Source organism: Anguilla anguilla, chromosome 19 (assembly GCF_013347855.1).
Source record: "Anguilla anguilla isolate fAngAng1 chromosome 19, fAngAng1.pri, whole genome shotgun sequence".
In the NCBI taxonomy this organism is placed as follows: Eukaryota; Metazoa; Chordata; class Actinopteri; order Anguilliformes; family Anguillidae; genus Anguilla; species Anguilla anguilla.
This window is the reverse complement of record NC_049219.1, coordinates 13,456,772-13,477,349: the sequence shown is the minus strand read 5'-3', so window position 1 is coordinate 13,477,349 and position 20,578 is coordinate 13,456,772. Positions and strand designations below refer to the sequence as shown.

Here is a 20,578-nt window from a genome sequence, read left to right as displayed (position 1 = left end):
GCTGTTGGCTTCTGCTGGAGGGAGCTGAGCTGCTCCTGGACTTCTGCCTGGACTTCTGGCCCAGGATGTGATGTCATCGAGAGAGGCTGGTTTCTCCAAAAACCCAGTGGGACTGGATGCCTCTCTAATAACCATGGCTGCAGTGGAGTCCTTCTGAAAAAAATAACAGGAAATGGAGTTGTGACAACTTCCTGTGAATAAAGAGGAATAACACCAGAATTCCTGGTTTTTTCAAGAGCAGCAAGTATAGTAAACTCAAACCCCAGGTGTCACTTCCTGCTGTGAGGAATTGTTCCCTGGTTCCAAAGCTTATGACAGAAAACTTGCTGCCCCGTTCCTTTACCACATGTGAGCTAAAAGCTCTCCAGATCCGTGCTGAAATGACAGAATTGACACAAAGTAAAGACATTTCACTTCTGTGAGGCACGACTGCAGAAGTGATGCCCCCCTGTGAGATTCCAGCTTGTCGGGAGGAAAGTAAATCAAACCGTCTGTGATGTTCAGTGATTCAAAAGCGGGAACGGCAAACAGCGCTTTGTCTTAAAAGCACAGAGCCGTCAAACTGGCAGAGGGGGCTCGGGTGAGAGTTTTTTGGGGGATTGTTTTTGGAGTTCTGGCAATGTTTGGTCTTTCCACTGACCTCAGCAGCCAATGGAAATGACAGAGTTACAGTGTGGATTGCTGAAGAATGCGCTGTTGTGATGAGGTCGTCTGAATGTTATTGGGCCGTCGCACGCAGCGACGCACAGGAAATGCCTTCAGGACAAGGAGGAAAACATCGCCAGCCGTTAGTCCCGTTCGTCTCCACCCCCGTCAACGATGTTATTCCTGTTCCTCTGATCTGACAGCTGCGGGTTTCAGATTCCCCACCGCCAGCACCGCCACCGCATGCATCTCTTTTATGCATCATAAAAAGGCAAATTCCCTCTTCTCTCATTGGCTGAGCAGACGCAGAGAGAAAGGGGGAGTTGTCACACCTGTCCTCGCTGGCAGATTGCATTTCATGACGACTCAAGAAAGCCCTGGAACTTTGCATCGCCATGGCAACAGCCCGGTCCCTCCTCTTGCGATGGCGAGTCCTAAGATACGTCAGGAGGGGCGAAAGGTGATTAAAATAAGACGTGAGGCTCTCGCTGTCACATTCACACCGGCAGTGTTATAGGATGCCCCCCCCCCCTCCCCCCCCAGCGGTGTTCATCTCAGGATGATAATGGAAAGGCAGTTCCTGTGATTTGGCTTTTTACACTGAATACGTTTACCTTGCCAGTGCTGTCTTCCGTGTGTTGTTCAGCTTCTCAGTGCAAACCAAATGATAAATGAAAGAGACTACAGTATGCATCACATAACATAATGAGTTTTTTTGGCTGTGAGGAAATCATGTTTTAAAATGACTGAAGAGTTTATAGAGTTTTAAGGATGAGATTTGACTGTGAACACAGAACAACAGATTCCATTCTCGTGGATGTGTACACATTATTTTTGTTTGGCCAGGCCTTAAAGATCCTTCATGATTGGCACTGGACAACTTTTAGTGGACCTGTTGCTGATTTAGGAGACAAATGTCACAACCCCTTCCATTATAGTCCATCTGCAGTCAGTTATGCAAGTGACTCCACAGGCATTGGTGGCCATTTTTTCATTTGGCACAGCTGATCAGTAGACATTAGTATGTGTGTTTGTGTGTGTGTGTGTGTGTGTCTATGTCTGTGTCTGTGTCTGTCTGCCTATTGGTGAAAGGGAGAACGCAGAGAGGGAGAGAGACAAAATCCATAAAAGTTTGATGGTGTTTGGAAGTTTATTTTTTATTCATTTAGCCAAACACTGTAATTGCATGAATTTTTTAATTGACATTAATATATTCATGCATGTTGAAAGCCTTGGGAAGGCTTTGCAAGATGTGTCAGAGTAAATGGTGTAGAAACTGGAGGGGGGGGGGGGGGGGGGGGGGTGGTAAATAATATTTTATTACCAGAATAAAATGAACACTTGATGCATTATGTTATGAATTGAAATATGGTCCAGTGGGGCTGGTCAGTGTGGGTTTGTTTCCCTGGAAAATAAACTGTTCTTTGACATATTCTGCTTTGGATTAAAAACATTCCCCCTGAACAGGGTTATTAAATCAATTTATGGAGCCCACGGGCAGCTCCTGCCGCCGGTGACGTTACGCAACCTCTCCGCGTCTTCGCCGGCGCGTGGCTCCGTGAGCCTGATAGCGCTGTTCGAGCCTGTTAGCCACCACGCGGCTCTGTGAGCCCGATAGCGCTGTCCGAGCCTATTAGCCGCCGCACGGCTCTGTGAGCCCGATAGCGCTGTCCGAGCCTATTAGCCGTCGCGCGGCTCTGTGAGCCCGATAGCGCTGTCCGAGCCTATTAGCCGCCGCTGGCCGTAATGAGCCGCCATCCGGAGAAAAAGCGAAGCGTCCAGAAGCCGCGCGCGGAGCTCATTAAAACGGCGGACCTGCTTCCCTCAGATTGGCGGAGCGACGCGTTCGCTAAAATAGCAGCGGCGGCGATGGCGGTGGCGCCAGAGACAGCGTCCCCTTCTGATCCGAGCCGTGGGTGTTGACGACGGCTCAAAGGAAACATGGACGCAGCGGGAAACGGAGAGAGACAGACAGAGAGAGAGAGAGAGAGAGAGAGAGAGAGAGAGAGAGAGAGAGAGAGAGAGAGAGAGAGAGACAGACAGACAGACAGACAGACAGACAGACAGACAGACAGACAGACAGACAGAGAGAAATGGAGAGAGAGAGAGAGAGAGAGAGAGAGAGAGCATGTCTGCAGTTCCTCTCTTTTTGTCAAAAGATTCACAAGCGTTTGAAGCATAGTCATGGACTGATCGCTCGCTGGCAACTGTCCGTGCTCCATAACCATCTCAAAGCCATCGCTGTGCGATATGATTTGTGAAGGCGATGGTGTAGGTGTATGTGTAAGCTTACAGCTTTGTGATAAATCATATGTTTCCTCCACTGCCCTGTTGTGTAGTGTTATGACCAGCATGTGTGTCACTTGGAAATTGAATGACTTTTATCATTGACCATTTTAAATGAAATATCTCCAGCGACATTCATTGTAAAATTTTATTCACACAATGTGAATGGAAGGGTCAGTACTGTGCAGCGCTTTCACGCGGTGTTCATCGATTAAGGGGCTGGTGTGTGTTTATATAGCGCCTTTCTTTTCGTGACCTCAAACTCCGGACAGTGAAAGGGGGAGCTCATTTCAGCCGCTACGGCGGCCATTTTGCAGCCCGAACGCTGACCACACATCAGCTGGGGTAGAGAGGGAGGGACCGCTGAGCCAGGCCAAACTGGGGCACTGCTCTGTGGCAGGCTAACAGAGCCCGGCTGGGCATCTCTCCAGGGCTCTTGGGTAAGCACCACGGGCACCCTGATGAACAGAGTGTGCCAGGACCTCTGTTTAACACCTCGATCCGGAAGGCGGCATGTCCCGCTCCCAGACGCCCTGCCGACGGTGGCGTCTGGCCAGGTAGTCGCAGGTTCCAATCCTTATGTGGCATAGACAGATGCTGCCTCATGGACAGATGTTAATGGATGAAGGTTTGCAGTGTACGTGAATCACTCTGGATGAGGGGATTCTGTGAGACGTGGAAGCAGCGTATTGGGGGTAACGTGGCTGTTATGAATCCACAGCACACCCAACCCCCCCCCCCACCCTCCATCTGCAGGGACATTATTCACCCCGGTCTGTTCACACGTCTATTTTCCCTTCACTGCTGTTGTTTATGCTGTTGTCTGTGACATAGCAGCACAGCTCTAACTGCTTTGGGGGGGGGGGGGGGGGGGGATGGGGATTGGTGGGGAGGTTGTAGTTCCCAGGGTGACCCTGCCATGTCACTTTTTTAACCCCGCCCCCATCCCTCCCCCACCCACGAGGGGGAATTCTGCCCGTCAGTCAAACGTAAGCGCTTGGACCCGGGCGGGCGGAGTCTATTCTTAGAGCGCGGGGTGTCAGAAGAGATGCCGCGCTTGGCGCTTCTCGGTGAGGTAGAAGCGCTCGACAGGTCTCCTCCACAGCGCTGGAGGACAGCGATATCGCGTCTGGCAGGGTTTCAAAAGTCATCCCTCTTCCTCTCCTCTCTTCTATTCTACCCCTCGCTTTTATCACCGCTTAAAGTAGCGGTGAATTATTCAAATGAGCACGGCGGAATATTCTCCCGTGCTATTTTTAACTCAGCGCCTGGTTGGCTGCCAAAAAAGCTGTGGGTTTTTTACGCCGGGTTCCCCTTCAGTGAGTCTGCCACCGTGATCCGAGTGTGTGTGTGTGCGTGTGTATGTGGGTGTGCGTGCGTGTGCGTGTGCATGTGTATGCTTTTGTGTTTGTGAGCATGTGTGTGTGTGTTGGTGTGGGTGTGGGTGTGTGCGTGTGAGTACATACTATATGTTTCTGTCTGTTTCTGTGTGTGTGTGTGTGCGTGTGTTTGTGTCGGTGTGGGTGTGTGTGTGAGTGTGTACTGTGTGTGCGAGACAGCGAGGGAGAGACATATCAGTCTTTTATAGAAAGCGATTGTTCTGGTTATTGTGTGCTCTGTGTAGGCTGTGCCCTGTGTAGCTCAGTGAGAGAGGCACGCAGGGGGGGAAACCCTGTTTACAGAGAGACTCCCTGGTCCTCTGCCATGGGCCTGGAGCCTGTCAGCCCTACCCTGGGCCTGTGGGTCCTTCTGACACACTGCGCTTCTGTTTACTGTGAGGTGGTTCTGCTCAGTGTGGTGTGGCTCTGTGTGGCGGTGTGTGGTTCTGTTTGGTGTGGTGTGGCTCTGTGTGGTGGTGTGTGGTTCTGTTCGGTTTCGTCTGGTTCTGTGTAGTACTACATGATACTGTTTGGTATGGCGTGGTTCTGTTTGGTGTGGTGTGGCTCTGTTTAGTGTTTTGCGGTTCTGTTTAATGTGATCTGGTTCTGTTTAGTGCGTTGAGGTTCTGTTCACTGCCACATGGTTCCGTGTGCTGCTATGCGGTGCTGCACCAACAGCGGGACAGGCGGCTTGTTGTGTTACCGCGGCACCATACGATGATGCCAACAGGGGACACTGCAAGCTGTTCCTCGCTCAAAACAAGGCTTAGCAGCAGCCCCTCCAAACAAACACTGACAGCCTAGTCTGGTCTGTCCTCCCTAGCTCCTCATTAGGCACCTTTCCTGTGACCATGAATGGTGTGTGAGAGTATGCTTAAACCCCGTGCAATTACACATGGTAAGACTATTGGATAGCTGCTGTGAGCTGTCACACAGCACACACAGCCGCGTATTAATATTAATATTAGGACGCTGCAGCCGTATGGACCTTGTTGTGGTAATTCGGCATGCGCTTATTAATATATGCGGCGTTAAATGTAACAGCGTCGCCTGCGAGCAGAAGCACGGCCGCGGGAAAAACAAACACCGCCCCCCTGCGCACCACGCTGAGCGGAGAGAGAAGGATCTGGACGGCGCCCAGGACACTCTCGCGAGCGGCGGCGTCCCCTCGGCGGGCGATGACGTGGGTCGCACTGCGCCGGGCCGGGCCGGGCCGCCAGGAACTCGGGGAGGGGTGCGTAACGCTGGGGGCAGCAGTGGGGGGCCAGGGGGGGAGGGGGGAGAGGGGTGGGGTGCGGAACGCTAGGGGCAGCAGTGGGGGGCCAGGGGGCGGGGCGGGGAGGGGGGAGAGGGGTTGGGATGTGTTGGAATGAACAGAAGGGTTTTTTACGCAGATGGCGGTTGTTCAGAGGCGGTATGGGTACGGAGCCGCTGATTGGTTGGTTGGTACGGCGTGTTGTTGTGTTTTTTTCGGGAGAGCGGGAGAGGGGGTTTCTGTGGCGGGCAGCCAGGGTCTGCACAGCAGGTTTCAGCCTAACTGCCACACCTGCCACAGGTAGAGTTCAGGGAAGCCTGATGATTCAGAAATGTGGCATGAATTACTCTATGTCTCTATTCTTTATTCACAAGTCCTCCATTTTAGTGACTGTTAGTATTACCAGTTTGTTAGGAAGTATGTGTGCTGTTCTACACAAGGTTTGTGGCTTATAATATTTATATGATGGAAGAATAGATGTTCCATTTGATCCAGTCAGTGAATCTTGCTTTGAGCTGAATTTAAAAATGTGTTTCTAAATCCAAAAGGCTTTTTTGTCATGGCTCAGAAATTCCAATTAAAACCAAGTACCCAAAGCAAGCCGGATCACTGTGGTTTGTTATCCTTGTTTATTTACCGTTACACTGGCTCTTCCTGTGCAAATTGCGGATCCTACATTGAGCGGTATCTTCTGAACCACAGCTTTTTTGATGGTGGAAACCCACGTTTGTGTTATTCAGCCAGTAAATATTTGTTCCTTAAAGGGATAGTTTGCTTTCTGGGTTGTTGGGTATTATTTCAGTCTTAGTGTAAGTTTTGAATTGGCCCAGGCAGTTTATGCATTTGCAGAGGGTTTTACGATGGCCAACCAGCTGTAAAATGGCTGGTGCTGAGAGTGAGCTATTATTTTAGCAGCTGTGCCACAACCAGCTACCTGTGTTAAAATGCATCAAATGCAGAAACATTTCATTACACGCCGGAATCAAGATACTCCACTTGGGATCCTCCTCATAGCTTGGCTTAGACCCATGAACATATATGTGTTTCGCATGTTACCGCAGGAGGGTTATGTCATCTATCTGTCTGTTCTCAGCCTCATTAAATGTTGATGCGCTGAGCTTCAGACTGGATCGGGTCCTGAATTATGAATTTGCAGAATTTTGTACGCTTTTAAAAATTATACGCTTTATTTTTAGAATGCTTTTCAGGCCATAGGTTCAAAGTGCTTTGCAGAAGGCCATAATAAGAAAACGCTGGCATCCAGGGGAATCCCAATTGGGAGATCACATGACTCACTGAGCCTTGGTCACATGACTGATTGTTGCTGGATATGTAGCATGAGAATGGATCTGCACATTATTATCAGTATTAGTATTGTTATTGTCATTATTATAATAACAAATTAGAACAGAAGTTTTCTTTATGTTTCTCTGTAAAGAACATTTGTGACAGTACTCTAAGAAGCGCTATGCAGAATGAATTAAATTGAACCAAACTGAATTAAAAATAAATGCATCAAATTAGCACTCAGCATATAATTGTCATCATACATATTTTTCCAGTGAGCACCCAGCTGGTTATAATTTAAGGTTGTGTGGCAGCTGAAGTCACATTTGGAATTTATTGAGTTGCATTCTGGATGAGTGGAAGCCTGTCGAAAAGTTCTGCAGTCAAAAAAAAAAAAAAAAAAAAAGTTAAGAAAAAGATGTGGCCGTAACGATAATGAATAAAACGCAGCGAGCTTCCGACGTTACTGTGGATGCCAAACACCCAGTGGAGCGGGATGACCTAGATAGTGTCACACCGTGTGAGTCATGCTGCCTAAAATGTTGCGCCAAGACAGGAGCGGCTTTTTGAGATCCGGGAGGAAGGAGCCTCGATCAGTCACTCCTACAGCACAGGGCTCTCGTCTCACCTCAGACTTCAGAAAATATGAATAAAACTTGGGTCTGAGTAAACTAAAGAGTAATGGGACTCGCCGTTACAGCCTGGCTCCACCCACAATGCACAGTTTTGAAAAAATGCATCCTGGGGTGGGTGGGGTGGGTGTGTCCAGTCCATCTCATTTGCATAAAGTGTTCTCTATGCAAATGAAGTTGTACAGAGCAGCTGCGCCCGGCTCACAAAACTCGGATCAAACTGTAAAACTGGGCGTCTTCAGATCAAATATGAATCGAGATTTAGCAATTGCATGGCCTATTTCTCACCCCTCGTGTTTTCAGAAACATGTTTTACGTGTGTGGACTGTTTCAGCGGAATGTGAGAGCGTTTGTGAACAGGCCACCATGTTTCTCTGGTTTGAAAAAGCTGAGCTGAAGCCCTTCTAGCCAATCAGGTGCTGGCAGTGTTCCGCCATATTAAAAACTAAACAGACCAATTTGTGGGTGGCGACAATTATCTGGATATCTTTATTGATATTTATATGATGTAGTAGTACCTCCAAAGAGGTACTCTGACATCATTATTGGGGCGGAGCCACATTGGAATGCAGGAATAATTTTTCAAATGTTAGAGGGAAGCATAAAACATCTTCTACTGGTTTCTTCTGCCAAATGTTATTAGTTCAGAAATGTTGAAATAACAGCATGAATTAACGTGTTTCATTATAAAGTAGGCCTGTTTACAGCTAAAAAAAAGTGATCTAGGCTGTAATTACCCTTTAAACAGCACAGGTAATTACCTGTATTGTATGCTCAGAAAGTGGGAAAAAAATTATATTATTTTATACTAACACAATTGTTGATAAACATGAAGGCAAATAGAGTTAGTAACCAATAATTATGTCTCTAGGAGAGTTAACTGATGTTTCAGTATGTCTTTCGAAGAAACGCATTCCATAATTTTTTTTTTTTTGGCTGTGATGTATTTTCTGGTATAGCATGAGTGAAAGACTAATAGAGTCCTGGCTGATGGCTGATATCACATGGGGGTTACAATGATGGTGCCCTCAGTACAGCTCTGATGCACATTTCAGCTTAAAACCGAAATGATTCAGCTGCCAACAGGGGAAATTACTGAAAATGTGAAACCTCTTAAATCACTTTGAGTAAAGGTGTCTGCTTAGCAAATACATTTTTAAATGATAGAGTAGATAATGCCGCGCGTGTTGTGTGCGAAAAGGCACTATAATTGTACTCAACCTTTTCACCTTGAAAGCTGAGTTTACCTGTCTGAAACCGTTGGCCCCCGTCGAGATTTACACCAAAGATTTCCAGTGGTCAGTCACCTTGTGTTTAATATGTGAAAGTAAGCATGCGTGAGGCTGTCTATTGTTGCAGAAGTCCTCTCTTTAGCGTCCCCAGGCTAACATTAAAACTTTTAATGACTCATTTTAATGAGGCTTGTGGCCCCAGCAGGCACATTCCGGCCTAAATGTTCCCGTCCCGACCTTGCTGCGGGACGTCATTAGGATTGGGAAGAGGGGGTCTCATTGTGCAGCTCACAGGGACCAGAGAGCGGGGGCTGGCTGTTCCCCCAACCTGCCCAGGGAGGACGACCTGTTCCGCAGCCCTCCGGCCAAAACTGGGGCCCCCACTCCCCTGTACCCAGTCTGCGTGGACGTTTGTTACCGCTGACCGGTCTGGTGAAACGGCACAGCCAGGTCAGAGGCGTCCTCTCGAGCGTTAGCGCCGATGGCGGGTCTGACTCTATCGTTCACTGCAGGAAGGGGCGGGCCCCCGGGCGTACTCCAGACAGGGATAACTGATCTCAGCTGAATGCATTAGCAGGTAATGTGAACAAGAAAAAACAAAAAAAACTCACATAATGAGAGAAGTGAGATTCCACACACTGCCCCTTACCAAACACGCCAGCGTTTTAAACCACTTTAGGCGAGTACCATGAGTACGCTTTTCTCAATGAGACGCACGTCAGTGTCTCCGGTCCAGTTAATGCGCAGAAGCGGGAGACTAGTCCAGTAAAGGCCCCACCGTGTCACACTGGGCGAGATAACATGTGAGCGAGTCTGCTGCCTGACTCAGAGTCCAGCGGTGTGCTGAGGCTGTCTACAGCGCTGGGTTCCCAAGGTTACGGCTCACGCAAGGGCAGACTGCAGCAGCATTCGCAGCGCGGAAACGTAGCAACGGCGGCGTTAGCGATATGGAGCTGTGTGAATATTGGAGCGGATGGATGGAAGCGGGAGGAGGAGGGAAAGGGGGAGAGGGGTCAGCGATTCTATTATACGCATTAGTGCTGAGTGCTAATAGGATGCTGTGGAGGTGTGGTCCTTCCTCCCAAACTTAATTACCTTCATCAATCCCAACATAATTCTCTGTTTAGCTTTTGCTGCATGATTGTGTTTACCATGATGCTTGCATATCACTGTTGTAATATTATACATCTATAATATTATACTTATTTTATAAAAACGCTCAAAAATGGCAATAGGATAAAAAATATTTTGTCTGATATGCATTGGGACTCGATAGGCATATGCATATTTCAACAACATGGCTTAAGCTATTAACAGACCATTCAGGACTAAGGTTAAAACTGAATTAATGATGGAATATATTTGAATGATTCATTTCTGGATTAATTTCCTTCTTTTATTTTGTAAAAAAAAAAAAACTTTAATAATAAAATGATAATTCTTTAGAGAATCAGATATATTCTTTACAAATAGAGTACACTGCATGAATCAAAGCTTTTTTTCTTCTGCGTTTCCATGAAAATCTAATTATTGTTTGCTTTTTTCATAAATTAAATTAGGACTGAAGAGTGTGGGCGTAGTTTCCCATGATAACCGGGAAGAATCGGTCCCATCAAATATGGGTTTCCTCATTACTGTGGGGAGTTCCGCCTGCAGAAGCAGGAACTCTCAGTGCTGCTTTATAGGCATTAAGAGAATTTAATTATGTGGGGGATGCGTGATCATCAGAGGTCTCCTTGGTGAGTTTCTGTCCTGTGTTTTTGTACTGAGTTACGGTGAAGTGACACCACACCTTCCATTAACCTCACATAGGGTTTCTAGCTCTTGCTTTTTTCTCAATATGTACATCCCAACATGTTAGCCATATTATATTTTCCACCATTTTGAATTATGCACAGTGAAAGTCTACCTTCTCCTCCCTAGTTCAGCAGATTTGCATGAAGCATGTCATGAAACAGTACATTTGGTTGATGATGATACATTTGCACTTTTCTTGCTTTTGGTGCATGCGTCCTCAACATTTTTATTTTATTTTAAATATTTAAATATTTAAATATGTTGTGAAACTGCTCTGTAATGCTCTACCAGAGGCTCTTGAAACAGCTTATCCAAGCATCTTAAAGCGATAACTGTCCCTAAAATCAAACAGTTTCACCTACAGTATGTCCTCCTTCCTCATCATCTGCTTGTGTATTCAGTGGCTTTTTTGTGCTTACAGTATTTGTGCTTGACCCCTGTAATTGCTGCTTGCAGCTATATCTTCTGTTTGTCTATTTGACTGCCATAGTAAGGTTATTTTAGTTCCCTGAATGAGCTCGACTGAGGTTAATAGGTTGTGATTATGCATGCAGGGCGTGCTGTTCATTTGCCATCTTAAAACTATATCGATTCCGGCCTACTTGTGGCCATGCGTGGAACTACTGAAGCACCATCAGAGCTGAGGTAAAGAGCCATCAGACCTCTTGACTTCCTGCCAAGGAGAACTCAGATAAATCAAGACTGCAGAGGAGGATCGTTCATATTTACCTGACGTAAATCTCTGTAACAGGTTACCGTGCCAATATTACAGTGCTCTGACAACAGGGAGCCACAACAGGGGTTGTTGCCGGGAGACGTGAGGAATATATCGAGGCTTTTTAAGAGGCGCCTGAGCTTGATTGACAGCTGAGTGTCTGGCAGCAGTGATAGTGGGTAGGGCTTGGGACAGGACTGCATTCATTGACTAAGCGGTCAACTAACACCAAATTCACACATAAATTCTTAGCAACAGAATGTGTTTTGGGCAATAATGACTTTTTGTGAAACGGTATGAAGGAAGACGATCACACAGGCCCCTGATAAACTTGGGCTTTGGCGTCAGCAGGAGCCTGCGAGCTCACGTTTCACATGCGGAGGCCTTTTCTTTTCTCTGCCTCATTACGAAGACCTGTGTGAATAAACAAGCCTGTCAGTTCGGGACGAGATAAGGCTGGCAAACAGGATCAGCGCGGACCATTCTCCCAATGTTAATTTGGTTCTGTCTCATCGCGGCTGACAGTAAATGAGCTGGAGTAAACCTTAACAACGACCCCCCCCCCCCCAACCCCCTCCCCTCGCCTCCCCCCACCACCCGCCAACCCAAAGAGTAAGCTCTGCTGTTAATGTGAATCCTGAGGGGTTTGTCGTGCAGACTGTGGTACCAAACTTCCTGTCTGCTTTTTTTTTTTTTTGCAGTTTGTGGCCTTCGCGTCCCTGTTCTTCATCCTGGTCTCCATCACCACCTTCTGCCTGGAGACGCACGAGGCCTTCAACACCATCATCAACAAGACGGAGCCGGCGCGCAACGACAGCCAGCCGGACCCCGGCCCGCACTACGAGATCGAGACGGACCCGGCGCTCACCTACGTGGAGGGCGTCTGCGTCCTCTGGTTCACCATCGAGTTCCTGGTGCGCGTCACCTTCAGCCCGGACAAGCTGGAGTTCGTCAAGAGCGTGCTCAACATCATCGACTTCGTGGCCATCCTGCCCTTCTACCTGGAGGTGGGGCTGAGCGGCCTCTCCTCCAAGGCCGCCAAGGACGTGCTGGGCTTCCTGCGTGTGGTGCGCTTCGTGCGGATCCTGCGCATCTTCAAGCTCACCCGCCACTTCGTGGGGCTCCGCGTGCTGGGCCACACGCTCCGCGCCAGCACCAACGAGTTCTTCCTCCTCATCATCTTCCTCGCGTTGGGCGTGCTCATCTTCGCCACCATGATCTACTACGCCGAGCGCATCGGGGCCAGCCCCACCGACCCCACCGCCAGCCACCACACGCAGTTCAAGAACATCCCCATCGGCTTCTGGTGGGCGGTGGTCACCATGACCACGCTGGGCTACGGCGACATGTACCCGCAGACCTGGTCGGGCATGCTGGTGGGCGCCCTGTGCGCCCTGGCGGGGGTGCTGACCATCGCCATGCCCGTGCCCGTCATCGTCAACAACTTCGGGATGTACTACTCGCTGGCCATGGCCAAACAGAAGCTGCCCAAGAAGAGGAAGAAGCACATCCCCCAGGGCCCGCAGGCGGGGTCGCCCACCTACTGCAAGCCCGAGCTCAACGCCGCCTGCAACAGCGCCCAGGGCGACGCCTGCCTCAGCCCCGCCAGCCGAACGCTGGAGCGACACAGATCCGGTGAGACGCGCCGGGCTGGGGGACAGGGGGACAGGGGGGACAGGGGGGACAGGGGGGACAGGGGGTACAGGGGGGACAGGGGGACAGGGGGCCAGGGGGGACAGGGGGACAGGGGGGACAGGGGGACAGGAGGACAGGGGGGACAGGGAGACAGGGGGGACAGGGGGACAGGGGTCCTGAGGTTGAGGGGTTGAGAGGTTGAGAGGTTGATTGGTCCAGGGGTGCAGAGGTCCAAGGGTCGAAGGGTTGAGGGGTCGAAGGGGGCGTGGGCCTTAGGTTCAGCTCTCAGCTCATTGGCTACTGAAGCTTGTCTGTAAGCCCAGCAGCGATGACCCCCAAAGGGGAAATGCTGCCCCCATTTAGTGAGATCCAGGAAAGAGCCCCAGATTTTGTTTGTTTTTATCTTCCTTTTCCCTTTCCTTTCCCTTTCTACAGGCTGCAGGCAAGTTTAAAAGTGCAGCAATAGGGGCGATGGAGATGCTTTCATTTATTTTAATGGTCTTGTGGTTTGCACTTTAACTGTTTTGTCCGCAGTACGCCGGCCTCCCTTGTGTGTTGTCTCTTCTGCTGTGTTCTTTGTAATTCACCGTGACGTGCTCCTTATGGGTGCGAATGCACGTGAGCGTCGGTGTGTGTCTCCTCTCCCCTTGCTATGAGCGATAATGAGATTAATTAAATGCAGTCTTGCTGAGGGGCATGCTTGACAGCTAGCTGCAAAGATATGCATATTACGCCAACAGGATGTCAAGTAATAACTAATACGCCAGCAGGATGTCAAGGAAACAAAGATAGATTAGAGGGGAAATAAATGCACTGTACACTTCTAAAGATTAATGTGGAAAGGATATATTCATAGGTGTGTCCACAGACGTTAAATGTATGTGTATGTGTGTGTGCATGCACCCCTGTGTGTGTGTGTGTGTGTGCGCGCTTGCGTGTGTGTGTGTGTGTGTATGTGTGTGTGGGAGCAGTAGCTTTCTGCAGCACAGCTCTGCCTGCACCCCTGACCAGACGGGTTTCCCGCATGTCACTTCCTGTCTAAGACCTTTGGCCTTTCTGCCCTGCTCCGCCCCTCCCCCGGCCTCCTTAAAGCGCACTTGTTGAGAGGCGAACATTTGATGTGTCCCGTCTCTCTACCCCCCCCACCCCCCCCACCCCTGAACGGCCCCAGTGCTGTCTGCCGACTGCAGCGGAGGAAGTGACCTCACCATGTCCCCCGAGGAGCGGCTGCCCATGCGGCGGTCCAGCACCCGCGACAGGAACCAGAGGGGCGGGGGCACCTGCTTCCTGCTGGCGGCCAGCGATTACAGCTGCCCCGCCGACGGGGGAATCCGCAAATCAGGTAGGGGGGGTCACTCCACCGCCGGGGAAGTCCAGCGAGCGGCCATGTGCCAAAACACCCCCAAAATCCGGGGATATACATAAGAGCCAATCATGCCATAGCCTCCATCACTGACTGGAGAACATAGGCTTCACCTTGCTGTTGTCCTAGCAGGGCATCTGCCAAGCAACTTACTTATATACAATGCACGGGCACTAGGATCAGTCTGCAAATCTTTGGGTAAAATGAGATGTGTAACCAAGGGGAAGAGAGGAACGTGTTTGTACCCCTGTGTAAATTAAAGAGGGCACTCCTGTACCCCTGATATACGCAAAGGCCTGGGGGGAGTGGAGAGACACACTGCGGGACTGCCACACACACGCACACACACACACACACACACACGCATGCACGCACACACACACACACACACACACGCACGCACACGCACACGCACACGCACACACACACACACACACACACACAGCCTGGCTCAGATCAGCCAGGCAGACAGAGCGGTGCTGAAGGGCACAGTCACTTATCAGCGGAACCGGCCAATCGGGCCCCAGAGCATTTACCCGACCGGCCATTTTCTGCAGAAAGTGTTTTAGATGTATTCCTGCCCAAATGGTGCCGCAGTTAAAATGCCATTTGTCTCACATGCAGGCCCAAAGTAATGAAAATATAAAGACCCTGAAATGGCCTGTCCTCACTGTCCATGTGCATGAGCAGTGAGCTATAATATCTATAATTAGATTTTTATAAGGCAGAAAAGGCCATAGCTGCAGTTTGATACACTATCAGAGATTACATTTTCCTTATAAAGAGAATATGAATTGCTCTTAAGGAAACAGTTTATATTTTATATATATATATATTTTTTTTGGTGAACTATATTACATCTCCCTTAAAACCAAAATGTCTTTTACACAGTAATTAAACTTTATCTCAGTTATCACAAAGTCAATTAGTAAATTCTGTATACTGTAATATGGGATCCCAGTAAGACTTTTAGGCAAATTGCTAACTGTCAGGACTTAATTAGCCCTGGTATAAACCCAGTGCTCTCATTGGCTAGGAGAGAGATATTCACATGCCTTTGAAAAATTATACTTTGATTTGACTTGGGAGAAACAGCTATCTGGCAGTGCCGTTGAATCCACACAAGGATTATTTTTGCTCAGGGACCTGCTGATGGTGAAATCCATCCAGCCTGGATTAAGGTTTTCAGTCTTCCTCAATGTTCGGTTTAATATTGAGCATAACAGAGACAGAAAGTTTTTGGTGGTATGACTGCACCCAGGACTCAGTTCAATGCACAATGCTTCTAAATTCCTCATTTGAATAACTTCCTGAGAATCCCTGTGGTCACATGACTAGAACCTGTGACCTCACGCGGGCCTGGTTCTGCAGGTTGACTAGTGGAGCCCAGGCTCTGCGGTTGGCACAGACAGGTGCATTGTGGGTGGCGTGGCGGTGGGACGCAGCAGCGGTAGAGGCGGGGCTCCTGGTGCGCTCGCACCCCGAGTGTCTCTGTTCACGGCGCAGGGGGGTTTTGCATAAAACATGGAGCCCTTCCTGCGCCCGCTGCCTTTTGTTCTCCTCTCCTTCTGATCTCCCTCTCAAAGCATCCGCTTGTCACCCGGCGTACATTCTGTGAAATACATGCTAATGAGTCCCCCTCGTTCTGCCAGATCCTGTCTGTACAGGAGAACAACGCTCCACGCACACAAACACGCTTGCATGCATGGACGCGCACACACACACACACACACTCACACACGTACACACACACACGCAAACACGCGCGTGCACACACACATACATACACACAGACACACGCATACACACTCACACACGCACGCATGTATAAGCCTGCATGTGAATGCAGACACACACACACACACACACACACACACATACAGACACACTCACGCTTTTTAAACAGCATTAGCAATGTTACTTCAAGGTGTTTCTTCTTCCCAGAATACACCTGTTACCTTGACACACATGAGCTGCATCTCTAATGCCAGGAGAATTAGTCACAAGTCACAAATCTGCTTAATCTGAGATGAACTGAGGCAATGACTGGCTCTTAGAAAATAACATCAGATTGTTTGTTATCATTAAAAACGTGTTATGATCATTGTCACTACTTGACATTCCCCTAAATTTTGGCTGTGTAACTGATTTCATTTTGAATGTTTTGGCTTATTGATGAGTGCTGTTAATTGATTGATGCATATTCAATTTTACAAAACACCTGTCCATTAATTACCATGGAAACTTGAAGCGTCAAACTTTATTAAACTTCATTCACACCTGTACAAGTAGATTTTCTACCCAAAACACGGTGCTGGTGAATCCCAGTTTTGTATCGTGTAAACAATAATGGAAATATTGAATTCAGCGCTGTGAACCTTTTGCGACATGAATTTGTTAAAAAAAGAAGGAAAAGAAAAAAAGAAAAACTTTCTGACCTGAAACCCAAGCAATGGTCATTACATCTTAATTAATGGACACTTGCCTGTGAAGCACCGTCTGTGAAGGACACGTTTACGACCCGTGCATGACGTTCGTTGTGCTCCACCCTGTGTCCTCGTCTCCGTTTTTACGGGCTGACTCGGATCTGTCTGTCTGTCTGTGTGTCTGTGTGTCTGTCTGTCTTGTGCATTCTCTCGCATCGAAGGCTATGAGAAATCCCGGAGCTTAAACAACATAGCGGGCGTGGCCGGCAGTGCTCTGAGACTGTCCCCGGTAACCACGCCCTTCGGCTCCCCCTGCCCGCTGCGGCGGTCCCGCTCTCCAATCCCGTCCATCCTGTGAGGACGGGACTCCGCCCCCTTCCCCCCTCTCTCTCCGCGTCCTGCCCCGGGACGCTGGCCCTGCTTTTATGGGCACTGATAGCCTAACACGACCCGTGTATGGAGTAAACTGTGCATTTTAGGGAGCGATTACTTTGTGGATTCGGATTTTGATTTGGATTAAACTCACCCCCCACCCCATCTTTAGGTGTCGATATGAGCATCATGTTTAGGGTTAGTTCTTCCCCTTAAAGCCCTTCTTACAGAACTTAAAGGCAATAAGAAAAAAAAGACTCTCTAGCTGCTCAAGATAGCGTAGAAAAGCATTGTATTTAATCAGGGAGATCGTGTGCAGGTAGTGAACAAAATAAACGGACACTGTAGTGTCGACATCATTCGGCTCAGTGCAGTGTGTACGCAGTGAGAATGCCGGCCTCTGGAATTCTGCGGGAGGAACGCTACACCGTTCTTCCGTGAGAAAGCAGATCGGCTCACGCTCAGTCGCTCGGGCTCCGTTCCATAATATCCCGTATAAAAGATTTGGGTTTGGATCTGGTGGCCGACTGAAGGCTTGCTGTCTGTGGACTGGGGCGCTGCAGTCTTGGAGGAAGCTCATCTCTGCAGGGTAGAAGTGCTTTAACGTGGGATGAAAAGTGAATGCTCACTTTGTACCAGTTAGCAACGATTGACGTTGGCCTTGCCTTCTAGGGGTAGGAGCGCACCCAAACCTTGGCAGGATCATGCACCCCTCTCCATCAGGGGAACACCAGAGCCCTTCGTAGATGGAACACTGCTGCATTTCCCAGTTTTTGTTCAATACCTGTACATAGCTTTATTTAGATTACAGAAAGATGTGCTTCCAAAAAAAGATCAATTATCAATCACCATTACCATCGGACCTCACGTCTGGGACTTCTCACTATCTGTTTCTATTTTTATTACATTTTTTCAACCCGGAGATGTCCCTGGAGCCTTGTCTCGATTCACGCACACGCCCCCCCCACCCCCCCTTCCTCCACCCCCCTCCACTCCACCCTTCCCCACTCCGCTCTCCAACTTCTGGGACTCTCGGAAAATCGTTGTTTGCATGGACCATCCTGTCTCATCGTCTTTAAAGCACTGTCTCACGAACGACGCAGAACGAACGCGAAACGCTGTGATTCCGGGGACCCTGAATGTGCACTGGGCCTGTGTGTGTTTGCCTGTGTGTGCATCGTGCCATTTTGTTGACGGGGGAATTGGGTGGGTGGGGAGAATGGGGCGTGGGGGGGGGGGGGTTGCGGAATGCTCCGGATGGCTGGGCTTGCATGCGGGGTGTTGCTGCTGTCCTGGGCGTGGTCCGCCCCGCCCCCCCCCCCCCCAGACCACACTGAGGTGTCTCCGCTTGTTTGCGCACAGAGAACTGCAAAGACGTTGTCTTTACGGGTTACACACAAGCAGAGAGCAGCGCTCTGTCTTAAAGCCTGTGTGGGGGGAAGGCCACAGAAGCAGACGGAAAAGGTAACGCTGTCCTTCTGACTCCCCGTCCCGACACAAACCCGCCTTCTTTCTGCTGTGCTCTTGCCGTTCCCAAATTATTATTATTTTATTTTTTTCCATTTTTTTTTTTTGTGCAGAGGGGTAATTCAACAACGCTCATCTCTGCAATTCTTTTCAAATCCAGTGCTGCTAATTGTACATTAAGATATATATATATTTTTTTGTCTGCATTTACATAAAGTTTGTTAATCGAACATACACTTACAGTGGTACCTTTATTAGGCGATCAATGTAGCATCTGATCAAACACAGGCGAACACAGACCCAGTTGTATGCACACACACACACACACACACACACACACACGCACACCTGCATTCCTCTTCAGTACGACGTGCCAAATTGGTTCAGTGTACTTGTTAAACCTGGAGTCCTTTGGGGCCTGCTTTCCCTGGACCCGGCTACGTTGCGGGCATGCCTCATTTTCAGCTCCAATCAAGGAGGGAATTGGCTTTGTTCCAGCAGCGATATATCTCCCATGATCCTCTGACAGGTGTGTCATACAAGAACGGACCTCACCCTACATGTTACCTATAGTAACAGCAGCACGGTTGCTAAGCAACTGGCACGTTCAGATGTTGAACGGCTGGCTCTGAACTGCACAAGCTCGGATGCAAACACACACACACACACACACACACACACTCACACATGCACATATGGACACTATTGATTGCTAATAAAAGCTATTATCAATAGACCCTGTGTGAAAACAGTTACATTTTAGATGATATAATTAAGTTGTTGAATTACCCACTGCATAGTGTTTTAATAACTCACATTTAAAAAATCTGAGAAGTATAACTGCATAGATGTACATATATATAAATGTAAACTTAAAATGTTAAATTATATAATATCTGTACATAGATTTATCCTCACAGCATGACTCTGCATGTCAGTTCTTGTAAAGTATGATGATATATTCCTGCAGAAGCATTTCTGATATTTAGAGATGTATACTATTGATATATATTTTGATGTCATATTTATTTTGAGAAAAACAAAAGTCATGGATAATCAAATTAATGGCATATCTGATGCTGCTGTTATCGACCACAGAGCTGTACCACGTTATTTGTGAATTAGAACCTGCAGCCCTGCTGGATGTTGGATTTTGGGGTTAAAACGCGGCTGTCAGTGGAAGAACTCTTACCGGGAGGGCAAGGCCCGGATGGAGAGACCGGGAGGACTGGGATGGGACGCCGAAGGGACGGTTGGCCAAAAATGGAAGCAGGGGAGTCCGGACCCAACCTTTTAAAAGACAGCTGTTGCTACTGACTACAGCAGAAAAAAAAAGAAAAAAAAACTTGGCAGTTGCCTTGGATACAGCCCCAAACCTTAGGACGGATGCACATTTGCTGACCACACGTCAGTTAACAAACTTTTTTTTTCTCTGGCCCTGATGGTGGAGGATTACCAGCACTGCGTAGGATACCTGACAACACTAATGCGCTGCTATGGGTTTGCTGCAATAAGCGCAGTTATGACGTGTAAAACTGAGAGGGATTGTTCCCATAATTTGAGATACATATATACATATATAGAGAGATAGAAAATAATTCTATACTTATACTGAGGTATGAAAAGTGCGTTATTATAAAAAGACATTAATAAGTGTGACATGGTCATCAGACTTTTATTTATGACAGTATTTTTGTGGATCCTATACTATAAGGAGTTTTCATCTGTTTATTTTTTTATGTTTTATGTTTTTTCATTAAAATGTGGATGTAGAGCAGTGGGGATCTGCCATCTTGTGGGTTTTCACTTCCTCACTAACAAAGCACACCTCGCTCGTCAGCTAGACATCTCGGTATGCTGCTAATTAGTAGAATCAGGCGTGCCAAATTAGGCTTGAAATGAAAACCAACAGGATGGTAGATCTCCCGGAACAGGGCTGGAAACCACTGATCTATGGAGAGAAAAAAAACAAAACAAAAATCTGATCATTGTGTCTCTGTACTTTCACTCATTTTTTGAAGTGCTTGGTTTATGCTGAAAGACTGTTGAGTGAATGCTAACCTGTGCACTGTAATGGGGGTCTTTTG

At 48.3% G+C, this 20,578-nt stretch overlaps 1 protein-coding gene across 3 annotated transcripts in view; it reads left to right on the top strand.

Annotated features, from left to right (window-relative positions):
* LOC118219166 (potassium voltage-gated channel subfamily C member 2-like) overlaps window positions 1-20,150 on the top strand; it is a 42,416-nt gene extending 22,266 nt beyond the window's left edge. The window contains exons 2-5 of one of the 3 annotated variants that reach the window (XM_035402133.1): window positions 11,930-12,863; window positions 14,035-14,205; window positions 18,387-18,488; window positions 19,617-20,150. In XM_035402133.1, coding sequence (XP_035258024.1) covers window positions 11,930-12,863; window positions 14,035-14,205; window positions 18,387-18,448 — 1,167 coding nt within the window. In that variant the 3' untranslated portion in view covers window positions 18,449-18,488; window positions 19,617-20,150. Of the gene's footprint in view, window positions 1-11,929; window positions 12,864-14,034; window positions 14,206-16,873; window positions 17,998-18,386; window positions 18,489-19,589 lie in introns of those variants that run through there. The other 2 variants (XM_035402132.1, XM_035402131.1) reach the window with 2 other exon arrangements.
* Window positions 20,151-20,578: the final 428 nt, after the last annotated feature.